Source organism: Somniosus microcephalus, chromosome 10 (assembly GCF_052327205.1).
Source record: "Somniosus microcephalus isolate GS21.2 chromosome 10, FLI_Smic_1.0, whole genome shotgun sequence".
NCBI lineage: Eukaryota > Metazoa > Chordata > Chondrichthyes > Squaliformes > Somniosidae > Somniosus > Somniosus microcephalus.
The window spans coordinates 111,771,990-111,784,817 of record NC_140996.1 but is presented as its reverse complement, the minus strand read 5'-3'; the positions used below and the strand labels follow the sequence as shown (position 1 = coordinate 111,784,817).

The 12,828-nt window shown below is 41.7% G+C and overlaps 1 protein-coding gene across 3 annotated transcripts in view; it reads right to left on the bottom strand.

Moving 5' to 3' along the window:
* Positions 1–385: 385 nt before the first annotated feature.
* Positions 386–12,828, bottom strand: part of LOC147111628 (uncharacterized) — a 94,601-nt gene continuing 82,158 nt past the window's right edge. For all 3 annotated transcript variants that reach the window (XM_085998701.1, XM_085998698.1, XM_085998700.1), the window contains 3 exons: positions 5,270–5,440; positions 3,902–4,055; positions 386–1,564 (listed from right to left, as the gene is read on the bottom strand). In XM_085998701.1, coding sequence (XP_085854827.1) covers positions 1,540–1,564; positions 3,902–4,055; positions 5,270–5,440 — 350 coding nt within the window. In that variant the 3' untranslated portion in view covers positions 386–1,539. The remainder of the gene's footprint in view (positions 1,565–3,901; positions 4,056–5,269; positions 5,441–12,828) is intronic.

Genomic DNA, 12,828 nt, shown 5'->3' with positions numbered 1-12,828 from the left:
CACAGGACAATTCTTGGCTGGAATTGGAGTTGCAGGACACTGGTTCCAAGTGGGAAGATGATGGCCATGGGGAAGACTCCAGCATACATTCTCGACACCATTGCAAATTAGAAAGGACATGGTTGTTGAAACAGTGTTCAGTGTGTAGTGCCACAACAGGGTTCAAGTTTGCAGGTGAAAGATCAGCAATGTTTTTCAAAATCCTATGATAATTGTAGCAGTTATTCTAGTAAGAGTGCTAGCACTGAACAATGCTTTGGATTTGCTTTCTGACCGTGACCACAGCACCCTGGCTCACAAAGGAATTCTCCATTAAGTGAAACATATTGATTAATTATGAAAATATTTGCTTTAGCAGCAGTTGTACAAGAAGTCTTTAAACAAGTTCAGTGTTCATACAAAACACAGAACAAGGTTCTGGTTTGTAATGTTTATTATCTTGAAATTACAAAATGCATGACATTACCTATTTAAGATTATAAATTCATCCCATGTTGTGGAATATCCCTTTTTCTTAACTAAATAAGCTGAACTCAAAATTGCTAGAATCAAGTCATTATAAACACACATTAATAAAGTGAACCAAGTTTTAACAAGTCCTGTACAGATTCTATAAAATGCAACTAAGCAATTGCAGCAGGACAACAAAGTGACAGCTGGCATTTAAACTATTGTAATTTTTAACTATATACTTGCCCAAAAGTTCAACAAAGAGGATGCTTTGTAGGTTAGATAGTTGGTAGTTTTAAATAAAAGCCTTTATTTTAAAAACGATTTAAGGCCCCATTGAACTCTGCTGTATAAGTAATCAGTACAGAAAAATGTATTTGTAATTAACTTTAAAATTAAATTTTAAGCAATAAAGCAAAGCTCAGTAAAATATAGTTGGCAACCTAGAAATTACTATTGGTGCCTTTTGCAACCAAACATTTAATGCATTTTAAGTGAGTTGACACTGCCATTAAAATAGCAGACAAAGGAATGTTATACAACTCTAAGCATCTATCCCCTAATATCACCAACAGTTATAACACTTTGATCCATTACTGTATAGTTAGTTTAGATATTGAATCATCTTTCTGCATATCAAATTATGATGTTGACATTCTGATTTATATAGAGTTGAACATTTGAGACTTTGGCCTTGAATAATCAAGAATGAAGTGTTTGGATTTCTAATGGTCTAAACCTCTGCTTTAGACATCTCAACCAATTAAGAAAATCTGAAGCTTGTAGGAGAAAGTTTGGCTTTGTACCATTTAGATTATATCCAAAGTGAACAATAATCTCTCGACTCCTGACAATTTCTGTAATCAGTGCTTTGTTACCCATAACTTCAGTCACCCATCCCTGACCCCTGGTCACTAGCTGACCAGTTAAGCTTAAAAGGCACATTGGGATTCAACAAAATACTACATTTAAAATGTAAAAGCATTAATCCAACAGTAGAAAAAGACAGATATAGTTTTTTCTCCATAAACGTAAGTGTTGCAATTGCAGATTCTAATTCATGGAAAAAGTCATCTTATTTGATGGTGTTTAGATTATTGCCTCAGTTTCTTCACTAGAATGCATAAAAAAATAAGTTAGTGCTTTTGTAATTATAACTTTTTTTGTTTACAGTCATGTCAAATATAATGTAAAACTACAATGTTTGGAAATGTTTAGACCCACATTTTGGGACAAGTGGGATCTGGAATTGTGGCAGTGAACTCCACCCTTAACTCACTGACATCTGCTGCCACTTTATGGGTTTTTGCAGATGTTGAATATACCCACTCATATATTTTGGCAGGCTTGTGAAAATTATAAGAGTACCGACAGGAACCACCATTCGATGTATTTTCGGTCATTAATGCCTTATCAATGCGGAGTGTTAGGAACAAGTTTCTGGCAGCCAGCATTTGATAAGGATGTTGGAAATGGGGTGTGGGTATAAAAGGGGCCACCTTGCTCAGTGCAAATCTATTGCAAGTTTGCAATAAAGAAACTTTTTTGAAAGTTTTTTTTCCCCCTGCAGCAGATACTGCAGCTATTTTTTCCCTTCAGAGAGCTCTGGAACCCTGCCATAAATATTCAAATTAAGTGACTTCAGAGCTGGATCACACTGGCAGACAAGAGTTGCACCCTGATGCAGTTTGGGCCCAAACCCTGTCAGAGGAAAACCTAGGCCTCCAGTGTATCTGCAGCTATTCTTCCAGCAACCGCTATGCTGCCAATTGTTATGAATTGCAACGAGTAGTGCCTTTAACGTAGTAAAACATCTGAAGGTGCTTCACAGGAGCATTATAAAACAATTGGATACTGAGCCACACATATTAGGGCAAATGACCCAAAGTTTGGTCAAAGAGGTAGGTTTTAAGGAGCATCTTAAAGGAGGGTACAGAGGCAGAAAGGTTTAGGAAGGGAAGTCCAGAGTTTAGGGCCTTGGCAGTTGAAGGCACGGCCGCCAATGGTGGAGCGATTTAAAAATCGGGGATGTGCAAAAGGCCAGAGTTGGAAGAGTGCCGCTATCTCAGAAATGTGACCAGATAGGGAAGGTTATTTAAACTTGGTTAAATATTATTTTTGACATTTTTGCTCTTTTTCTGTCCCACTTGTGCCACACAACATTCTAAAAGCCACTGTGAAAATGACCTGGTTCCAGGCCCCTCCTATGCTACTCTGTAATTAACTACAGAAAAAGCTATGAGCGTGCAGCCTAGGTCAATTCAGCTTCCAATTCCCCCTCTTGTAAAACTGAAATACTTTTCCTTGATTCCACTCTGGCTTTCACGGAGGAATTGAAGACAAACCCATTCCTTATTATTTTACACGTAGACGTACAACATGGAAACAGGCCATTCTGTCCAACCAGTTTGTGTTGGCATTTATCCTCCTTGCGAACATAGTCCTGATCACATTTACCCATTCTGTTCCCATATTCCTTCAACTCCTTTTCCTTCATCCACCTATCCAATCTAATCTTGAATGTTGACGTAGTTTCTAGATCAACCACCAACTCCCGAAGTGAATTTCAATCCTCATAACTCTGTAAAGTTTCTCCTGCCCTCTTCTAAATTTCTTACATTTAATCTTGTATCTATGGGTCTTTGTTCTAGACACATCAACTGAGAAACAGTCTACTATCGATCTTGTCCCATCCTTTCATAATTTTAAACACTTCCATCATATTGCCCCGTAATCTGAGTTCTAATGAAAAAATACCCTATTTTTCAACTCTTTATGGTATCCTAGTGAATCTGCATTGCACAGGCTCTAAAGCCTCGTGATTCTTTGTACAGTGCTCAGCCCAATACTGCACATAGTATTCTAACCAAGGTCTTAAGGTTTCACCTTTACATTTAGGCTTGTTAATACCTCTTCGCTTTTATATACTATACAAGTGTAATAAAACCTAAAATCCATTAGTTTTTTTTAAAGCTGGCCTGATCAATCAGAGTTGCTGCCTTTGGCCCTGAACTTGAACCCCCCCCCCCCCCAAATCATTCTGCTCTTCCACAGCACTGAGCCTGTGGCAAATCTTCATTTTTAATAAAGTTTAAAATAGAGCAAATCAGAAATCATGATTTTGGAGCTTTTAATGCCCTTTTTCCACCAGTTTTCTACTCTAACTTCTCCTCTCTTGATACAGTTCCACAGACAGACAACAATCATCCTTGGTACCACAGTCCATCACTGACCAAGAACTTTTGGAAAATTCTCTCTTCCAATTCTCTCTTCCCTGAACCAGGGGAAATGAGGCCAATTTTCCATCGCTGCCCAACTCATTCAGCACAGATCAGGGATTGAACCTGCAACTATCCTGGTCAGCTCAGCTATTCACAGCTTTAACTAGTTGAGCTATTGAGATGGAACTTAAAAACACTAGAGTAGGAAGGACTTGATGCTGGTTTCTTACATGGTTCTGTACCGAGTGCCACCTCTGGAAATGCAGAATTTTCGTCCAAAGTAGAAAACAGCTATGACACCCAAAGCCAGCACAATACCACCTACAAAACTTCCAATATCAAAATGTGAAACTATGGGCAAGGTGGCTGTAGCAATGCCAGCACCTGAAAAAGGAGAAAAGAAATAAAACAGTAATAAAAATGCTGTCCTCTAATGCTGCTTAATACAAACTGAATGTGAATCTTTGTTAAACATAATTATAGGACTGATCACAGACCAAACACTTAGTTCACAATCAACTCAGGCCAATAGATCCAGCTTGTGTAGAATACTAAAGCAAAACTTTATAAGAGCCTGTTCCACAGAGGCTGCTGACAGTCTTGCAATAATGATAAACTAAAGATTAAAAACTTTTGCAGTATTAGTTAAAAGGAATGTGTACTCATTGAATAGTGCATAATTCCTAATTATTATAAAAGACATTACTGCCTAGAAATTAGGCTGCTCAGTGCCCGTTTCTAGCGCTAATGGGCCTACTAAGCCTCCAATATGGTGGGTAGGAAGCACGCACACATTCCTGGCTGGAATCGTGCCTCCCACCATATTGGGAAAGGACAAAAAAATTGTTGTTTAGTGCCCACTCCTGAAACAGGCATTAGTCCTTTTGTATATGAATATAAACAGCCTAATCCGTGAGACCCCCACTGCAAGATTGGCTTGTCGAGGCAGCCAACGCAGGAAAACGAGGCCTTGGGACTGCCTGATAGGCTGCAACCAACGCGACAAGTTTTTGAAATATACTTGCCTAAATGTGGAGCCAGGAGGAGCTGGAGTGCTCTTGATCCTACATTTAAAAAGGAGGCAGGCTGCTGGCGCTCCCCTCCGACCCAGCTTCCAATCTTTCTCCCTACCTCCAATCTCTCCCACGCTGGCCTCATAGCAGAAGCCCAATCTTTCACTCTTCTTCAGCAGGCTCTTCTTGCCTCGCTGGCTTGATGGAAATAAGGCCCAATATTAGGGGCACCTGGGCCCTCAACATTCACCCTACTTCCCTCTTTCTCTCCCCCCCCCCCCGCACGCAAATATCTAGGGCTGTATATCTACACTCAATTCACCCGTTATGTATGCTGCTGAACACACTTCAAATCAGCAAGTTTAAGTCATAAATGAGGTCTTCACTTTCAGTCCCCCGTCATCCCACAATTCTCCAGGAATTTTTCAGGTCTTAATTGGAAAAAAGAGGAATAATTTCTGACTGAAAACTGAACAAAATTCAATATAAAAAAATGACAGCAATAACTTGCATTTATTATCTGATAATAGACAAAGAAAAAGCGATGAACCCTAAAATTTCCCTACCTTTTTTAAAGATACTTACTTGTATTAGTAACAGAAGCTGCTGTGGTAGCAGTTGCAGTGCTATTCCCAGATTTGGTGGTTGTTGGCCTACTGGTTGTATGCACAGTTGTTGTCGTGATCCCAGATTTGGTGGTTGTTTGCACAGGTGATGTAATGTTCCCAGATTTAATGGTTGTTTGGTTACCAGCAACTGGTAGTAGAAAAAATATCAATGAGTCATAAATGGATGACACAGAAGGAATCTTTCAGGCATTGTAGAAAATACACAGCAATAAAATAATACGTTAGAAACTGACTCAGAAATATCTGAAGTATCAAATACTGCAAAGCAATTGTGCCTAGAGGAACTTAAATGTAACCCAAAAGTAACTTTAAAATAACACTTTTATGGCAAAGTTACTGAGGATATATTTACTGGATGTCTTTCTTAAGCTTGAACCTTGTTGACAACTGATTCCTGGCCAAACATGAGTAAGATTTAGAACAGTTGAGATATTCCATCTATAATAGTGATTTGTTACCAATTTTTTAATACTTAGTTAACTATTACTACAGTATTACTTTTGGCCGGGGGGGGGAGGAAAGAGAACGAGTAGGAAGGAGAAATAGAAGCAATGAGCAAAACTTTTGCCGACCTGAATTTTTTTCAACTGAAGAACCGTTATGGCTGTAACTCAGAAATAAATTCAGCCCCTCGAGCCTGTTCTGCCATTGAATGAGATGATGACTGATCTTCGATCAAACGCCATATACCTGCCTTTGGCCCATATCCCTTAATACCTTTGGTTAACAAAAAGCTATCAATCTCCAATTTAAAATTAACAATTGATCTAGCATCAATTGCCATTTGCAGAAGAGAGTTTCAAACTTCTACCACCCTTTGTGTGTAGAAGTGTTTCCTAATTTATATCCGAAAACACGGCATCAGTTTCCACATGTATGCTGATAACACCCAGCTCTACCTCAGCACCATTTCTCTCGACCCCTCCATGGTCTCTAAATTGACACACTGCTTGTCTGACATCCAGTACTGGATGAGCAGAAACTCTCCAATTAAAAATTGGGAAGACTGAAGCCATTGTCTTCGGGTCCCGCCACAAACTACATTCCCTAGCCACCGACTCCATCACTCTCCCTGGCATCTGTCTGAGACTGAACCAGACTGTTTGTAACCTTGGTGTCATATTTGACCCTGAAATGAGCTTCCAACCACATATCCACAGCATAACTAAGACTACCTATTTCCACCTCCGTAACATCGCCCGTCTCCACCCTTGCCTCAGCTCATCCACTGCTGAAACCCTCATCCATGCCTTTGTTACCTCTAGACTTGACTATTCCAACGCACTCCTGGCTGTCCTCCCACATTCTACCCTACGTAAACTTGAGGTCATCCAAAACTCGGCTGCCCGTGTCCTAACTCGCACCAAGGCCCGTTCACCCATCACCCCTGTGCTCGCTGACCTACATTGGCTCCCGGTTAAGCAACGCCTTGATTTCAAAATTCTCATCCTTGTTTTCAAATCCCTCCATGGCCTCGCCCCTCCCTATCTCTGTAATCTCCTTCAGCAACCCCCGAGATATCTGTGCTCCTCAAATTCTGCCCGCTCAACCATCGGTGGCCGTGCCTTCAGCAGCCTAGGCCCAAAGCTCTCCACACCTCTACCTCTCTTTCCTCCTTTAAGACGCTCCTTAAAACCTACTTCTTTGACCAAGCTTTAGGTCATCTGCCATAATTTCTTATATGGCTCGGTGTCAATTTTTTTGTCTTAGAACACTCCTGTGAAGCGCCTTGGGACGTTTTACTACGTTAAAGGTGCTATATAAATACAAGTTGTTGTTGTCGTCTGGCTCTAATTTTTAGACTATGCCCCCTGGTCCTAAAATCCCCAACCAGCGGAAATAGTTTCTCTATATCTACCCTATCTGTTCTCCTTAATATCCTGAAAACTTCGATCAGATCACCCCTTAACCTTCTAAATTCTAGGGAATACAACCCTAATGTGTGTGTAATCTCTTCTCGTAACTTAACCCTTGAAGTCCGAGTAGCATTCTGGTAAACCTACGCTGCACTACCTCCAAGGCCAATATATCCTTCCTAAGGTGTGGTGCCCAGAACTGCTCAGTACTCCAGTTGTGATCTAACCAGGGTTTTGTATAGCTGCAGCATAACTTCTACCCCCTTGTAATCTAGTCCTCTAGATATAAAGGCCAGCATTGCATTAGCCTTTTTGATTATTTTCTGTATCTGTTCATGAAATTTTAATGATCTATGTACCTGAATGCCCAAGTCTCTTTGGACATCCACTGTTTTTAGCTTTTTACCATTTAGAAAGTACCCTGTTCTATCCTTTTTAAGTCCAGAATGGATGACCTCACATTTCCTTGCATTGAAATCCATGTGCCACAGTTTTACTCATTCACTTAATCTATCAATATCCCTTTGTAATTTTATGCTTTCATCTACACTGCCTACAATGTCACCTATCTGTGTCATCGGCAAATTTGGATATATGACTTTCTATGCCATCATCTAAGTCGTTAATAAATATTGTTGAGGCCCCAACACAGATCCCTGTGGGACACCACTAATCACATCCTGCCAAATTGAGTACCTACCCATTATCCCTACTCTTTGTCTCCTGCTGCTCAGCCAATTTCCTAACATTGCCTTGACCACTACTTTAGTCACCTCTTCAAAAAATTCAATCTGGTTTGTCAGGCATGACCAACCTTTCACAAATCCATGCTGGCTCCCTCTGATCAACTGAAAATTTGAGGTGTTCAGTCATCCTATCCTTAATTACAGACTGTAGCAATTTCCTGACAACAGATGTTAGGCTAACTCTTCTATAATTCCCTGGTTTCCCCCTCTCGCCATTCTTAAAAAGTGGAGTGACATGCACAATTTTCCAATCTAAAAAGGGACAGTTCCTGAATCTAGAGAACTTTGGAAGATTATAGTTAGGGCATCAGAAATGTGCTCACCTTTAAAACCCTGGGATGGAAACCATCTGGCCCTGGAGATTTGTCACTTTTTAGTGCCATTGTTTTTTTCATTATTGTTAATTTACTTGCATTAATTTGATTGAGTCCCTGTCCTGGATTCAATTAGTTTCTTTGGGATTTCCGGCATGCTATCATCATCATCTGTTGTAAATACTGACGCAAAGTAATTATTCAACGTGCCCGCCATTTTCCCATTGTCATTGACAATATCACAACTTTCAGTTTTTAAGGGGCCAACATTGCTCCTGACCACCCTCTGTTTCCTAATGTAACCGTAAAAATTCTTTGTATTAATTTTGATATCCCTTGCAAGTTTCTTTTCCTACTCCCTTTTTGTACTCTTATTATGTTTTGTGACCCTTTGCTGTTTTTTGTAGCTTTCCTATTCACCAGGATCTGCTATTTTTTGTATGCCCTTTCCTTTAGTTTTACGCTGTCCCTTACCTCTTTAGTTGTCCTCACATGTATAACATGGTTCTGTATCACATTAAATTATTTTTTAAACATCTCCCACTGATCTTCTGTCATTTTACCCATTAACAGATTTGCCCAGTTTACTGTGGACGGTCTCTGCCTCATCCCGTTGAAGTCAGCCATGCCTAAATCTAGAATCTTAGTAGCTGTTTCGCATTTCTCCCTTTCAAACGCTACGTTGAACTCGATCATGTTATGATCGATATTGGGTAAATGTTCACGCACAGTTAGGCTGTTAACTAAATCTGTCTCATTACTCATTACTAAATCTAATATGGCATGCCCCCTTGTTGCCTCTCGGACATACTGTTGTAGAAAACTATCCCGGACACACAAGAAATTCACTACCTTTCTGACGGGTGCTAGTCTGCTTTTCCCAATCTATATGAAAGTTAAAATCCCCCCATTAAAACCACTCTGCCTTTGCTACACGCTTGTCTAATCTCTGCATTAATACAATCTAGCACTTCACAGTTGCTACCAAGGGGCCGATACACAACTCCCACTACAGTCTTAGATCCTTTCCTATTTCTTAATTCAACCCATAAGGTCTCCAGTGGCTGCTTACCTCTCGTTATATCCTCTCTTATTATTGAAGTGATTTCATCCTTAATCACTAAGGCTACTCCTCCCCTCTGCCATTTTCCCTATCTGTCCTGTAGACCTTATAACCTGGTATATTTAGTTCCCAGTCCCGACTGCCTTGCAGCCATGTCTCAGTAATGGCTACCATGTCATAACCTCCAATTTGAATTTGAGCCTGCAGTTCATTCAATTTATTCCTTGTACTCTGTGCGTTCGTATAAAGAACATTTATTTGGGCCACACACCCTAGCCTGTCCTTCAGCTCTAATGTTTTACTCTCATGTTTCTTATTTCTCTCTCCTGGTTTAAACACTTTACATCTTTTAGTTTCCCTTTTACCTGTAGTGCCTAAAGCACAATTTCTGACTGCGACTTTACTCTCTTCCCTTTCGTATGTTTTTGAACTACTATTTGTACTGCAGTTTCCCCGAGTCATCCCCCCCATTTACCAGTTTAAAGTCCTTGTGACCACCCTATTTATCCTTTCCGCTAGGACCATGGTCAGATGGAGCCCGTCAGTTCCTTATAATCTAATTACATTGAGTTCATTAAATTCAGTTGCTCAACAGATTAGGAAGCCCATCACATATTTACTCTCTTGCTCCAAGTATGCTATTTTTTGTTACAGAAGATGCATTTTATTTTGGATGTAGAAACCATTCTTGATGTCCACATTTTCTGATTACTACTGCTATGCCATAGAATATTCTGCACACAATATTTAGACTAGGCAGGAAGAGGAAACTGTCCCAAATATTTTTTTACAAATTAAAAACAAGCAACCCATGATCAGCATATGCTTGATAGACTATTACTAATGCACAACAAAAAAAAATGATGATTTTTTGGTAATGGCAAGCAAGGAAATGAAGGGAGCAACTTGTGTGCTTGTAGTTTGTGCTTTTGGTGCAGAAGGCAAGCTCGCTGATTCCAATTGATACATCTTAAAAGGGATAGCCAGCACCAAATACTTTTCTAGTTAGATTAGGCCTGATAATAAAATGATGGCCATCTAATGTGCTAAAGCATTGGGTGAAACAAACAAACAAACAAACAAACATAGGGCACATAGGCAAGGCCTGCAATGTACATACAGTGCTACACACCCTAATGTGGGCAGCGAGTGCAAAGGAAGCCGGAGTCGGCACACAAGTTGTGCACTAGGATCATTTGGACCTCCTTTTGTTTTTAGTTAAATTAGACAACCATCTCAAGATACACCTGCAATGCCCGAGTTGTACTCTTGCTACACAGCACTCATTTGATATGGGTTTTGATGTGTTGGCAAGCTTTAATATTTTTTCTTTAACATGTAGACATCTTTAGTCTTTGCACTTCTGACACTGATCCCACCCCATGCTCCCTGTTCCTCTTTTCACACGATGAAAGTGCCTGGTACAACAGGCAGCCAGCAGGTGTTCACTGACAGCTGGCACCCAATAAGACAAGACAAGGCTGAAGCGTTTTCAACCATCTTCAGCCAGAAGTGCAGAGTGGATGATTCATCACAGCCTCCTCCCATGATCCCCACCATCACAGAAGCCAGTCTTCAGCCAATTCGATTCATTCCACGTGATATCAAGAAACGGCTGAACGCACTGGATACAGCAAAGTCTATGGGCCCCAACAACATCCCGGCTGTAGTGCTGAATATTTGCGCTCCAGAACTAGCTGCGCCTCTAGCCAAGCTGTTCCAGTACAGCTACAACACTGGCATCTAACTGACAAAGTGGAAAATCGCCCAGGTATTTCCGGTCCACAAAAAACAGGACAAATCCAATCCAGCTATTAGCACTCCATCAGTCTACTCTCAATCATCAGCAAAGTGAGGGAAGGTGTCGTCGACAGTGCTATCAAGCGGCACTTACCAATAACCTGCTCCCCAATGCTCAGTTTGGATTCCATCAGGACCACTCGACTCCAGACCCCATTACAGCCTTGGTCCGAACATGGACAAAAGAACTGAATTCCAGAGGGGAGGCGAGAGTGACTGCCTTTGACATCAAGGCAGCATTTGACCGAGTGTGGCATCAAGGAGCCCTAGTAAAACTGAAGTCAATGGGAATGGGGGGAAAACTCTCCACTGGCTGGAGTCATACCTAGCACAAAGGAAGATGGTTGGAGGTCAATCACAGCCCCAGGACATCGCTGCAGGAGTTCCTCAGGGCAGTGCCCTAGGCCCAATCATCTTCAGCTGCTTCATCAATGACCTTCCCTCCATCATAAGGTCAGAAGTGGGGATTTTCGCTGATGACTGCACAGTGTTCAGTACCATTTGCAACTCTTCGACAATAAAGGAGTTTGTGCCCACATGCAGAAAGACCCGGACGACGTTCAGGCTTGGGCTGATAAGTGGCAAGTAACATTCGTGCCACAGAAGTGCCAGGCAATGACTATCTCCAAGAAGAGAAAGTCTAGCCACCTCCCCATGATATTCAATGGCATTACCATCATCAACTCCCCCACCATCTACATCCTAAGCGGATCACCACTGACCAGCAACATAAATACTGTGGCTACAAGAGCAGGTCAGAAGCTGGGTATCCTGCGGTGAGTGGCTCACCTCCTGACCAATATTTACTCTAAAAAAAATTTTGGTGCACGATACCTTTGCTTAGCGGCCGCTCACACACGCGGTATCTTATAGGGAGCAGCTTGTGAGTGGCCTGTGCGATACCTTCCCGATTGCTATGCATGTGCACAGCTTAGAGGGAACATTGCTCCTGACTCCCCAAAGCCTTTCCACCATCTACAAGGCACAAGTCAGTAGTGTGATGGAATACTCTCCACTTGCCTGGATGAGTGCAGCTCCAACAACACCCAAGAAGCTCAGCACCATCCAGGACAAAGCAGCCCGCTTGATTGGCACCCCATCCACCACCTTAAACATTCACTCCCTCCACCACCGGCGTACCGTGGCTGCGGTGTGTACCATCTACAAGATGCACTGCAGCAACTCGCCAAGGCTTTTTCCAGCAGCACCTCCCAAACCCACGAACTCTACCACCTCAAAGGACAAGGACAGTAGGCTCATGGGAACACCACCTCCAAGTTCCCCTCCAAGTCACACACCATCCTGACTTGGAAATATATTGCCATTCCTTCATCATCGCTGGGTCAAAATCCTGGAACTCCCTCCCAAACACCACACGAAATGAAGCAGTTCAAGAAGACAACTCACCACCACCTCCTCAAGGGCAATAAATGCTGGCCTTGCCAGCGATGCCCACCTCCCGTGAATGAATAATTTTTTATTTTTTTATTTTATTTTTTTAAAAGCATCCCTGACACTCCTGGAATAGTGAGATACACATGTAACTGGAGCACCAGTAAATGATGTAGATAAACTGACCTTCTGTTAATGCACAAGATAAGGGTCTAGAAATTCGGTATGGCCCCGCCAGGTCTTTTGCGCCCGAAATTTAGCGCTCGCCAGGATTCCCATAGCGCCCGCCTAAAATTCAGTTGCGACGGGCCAAGACGGCGGCGGGCGCTATTGCAGGGTTTGGC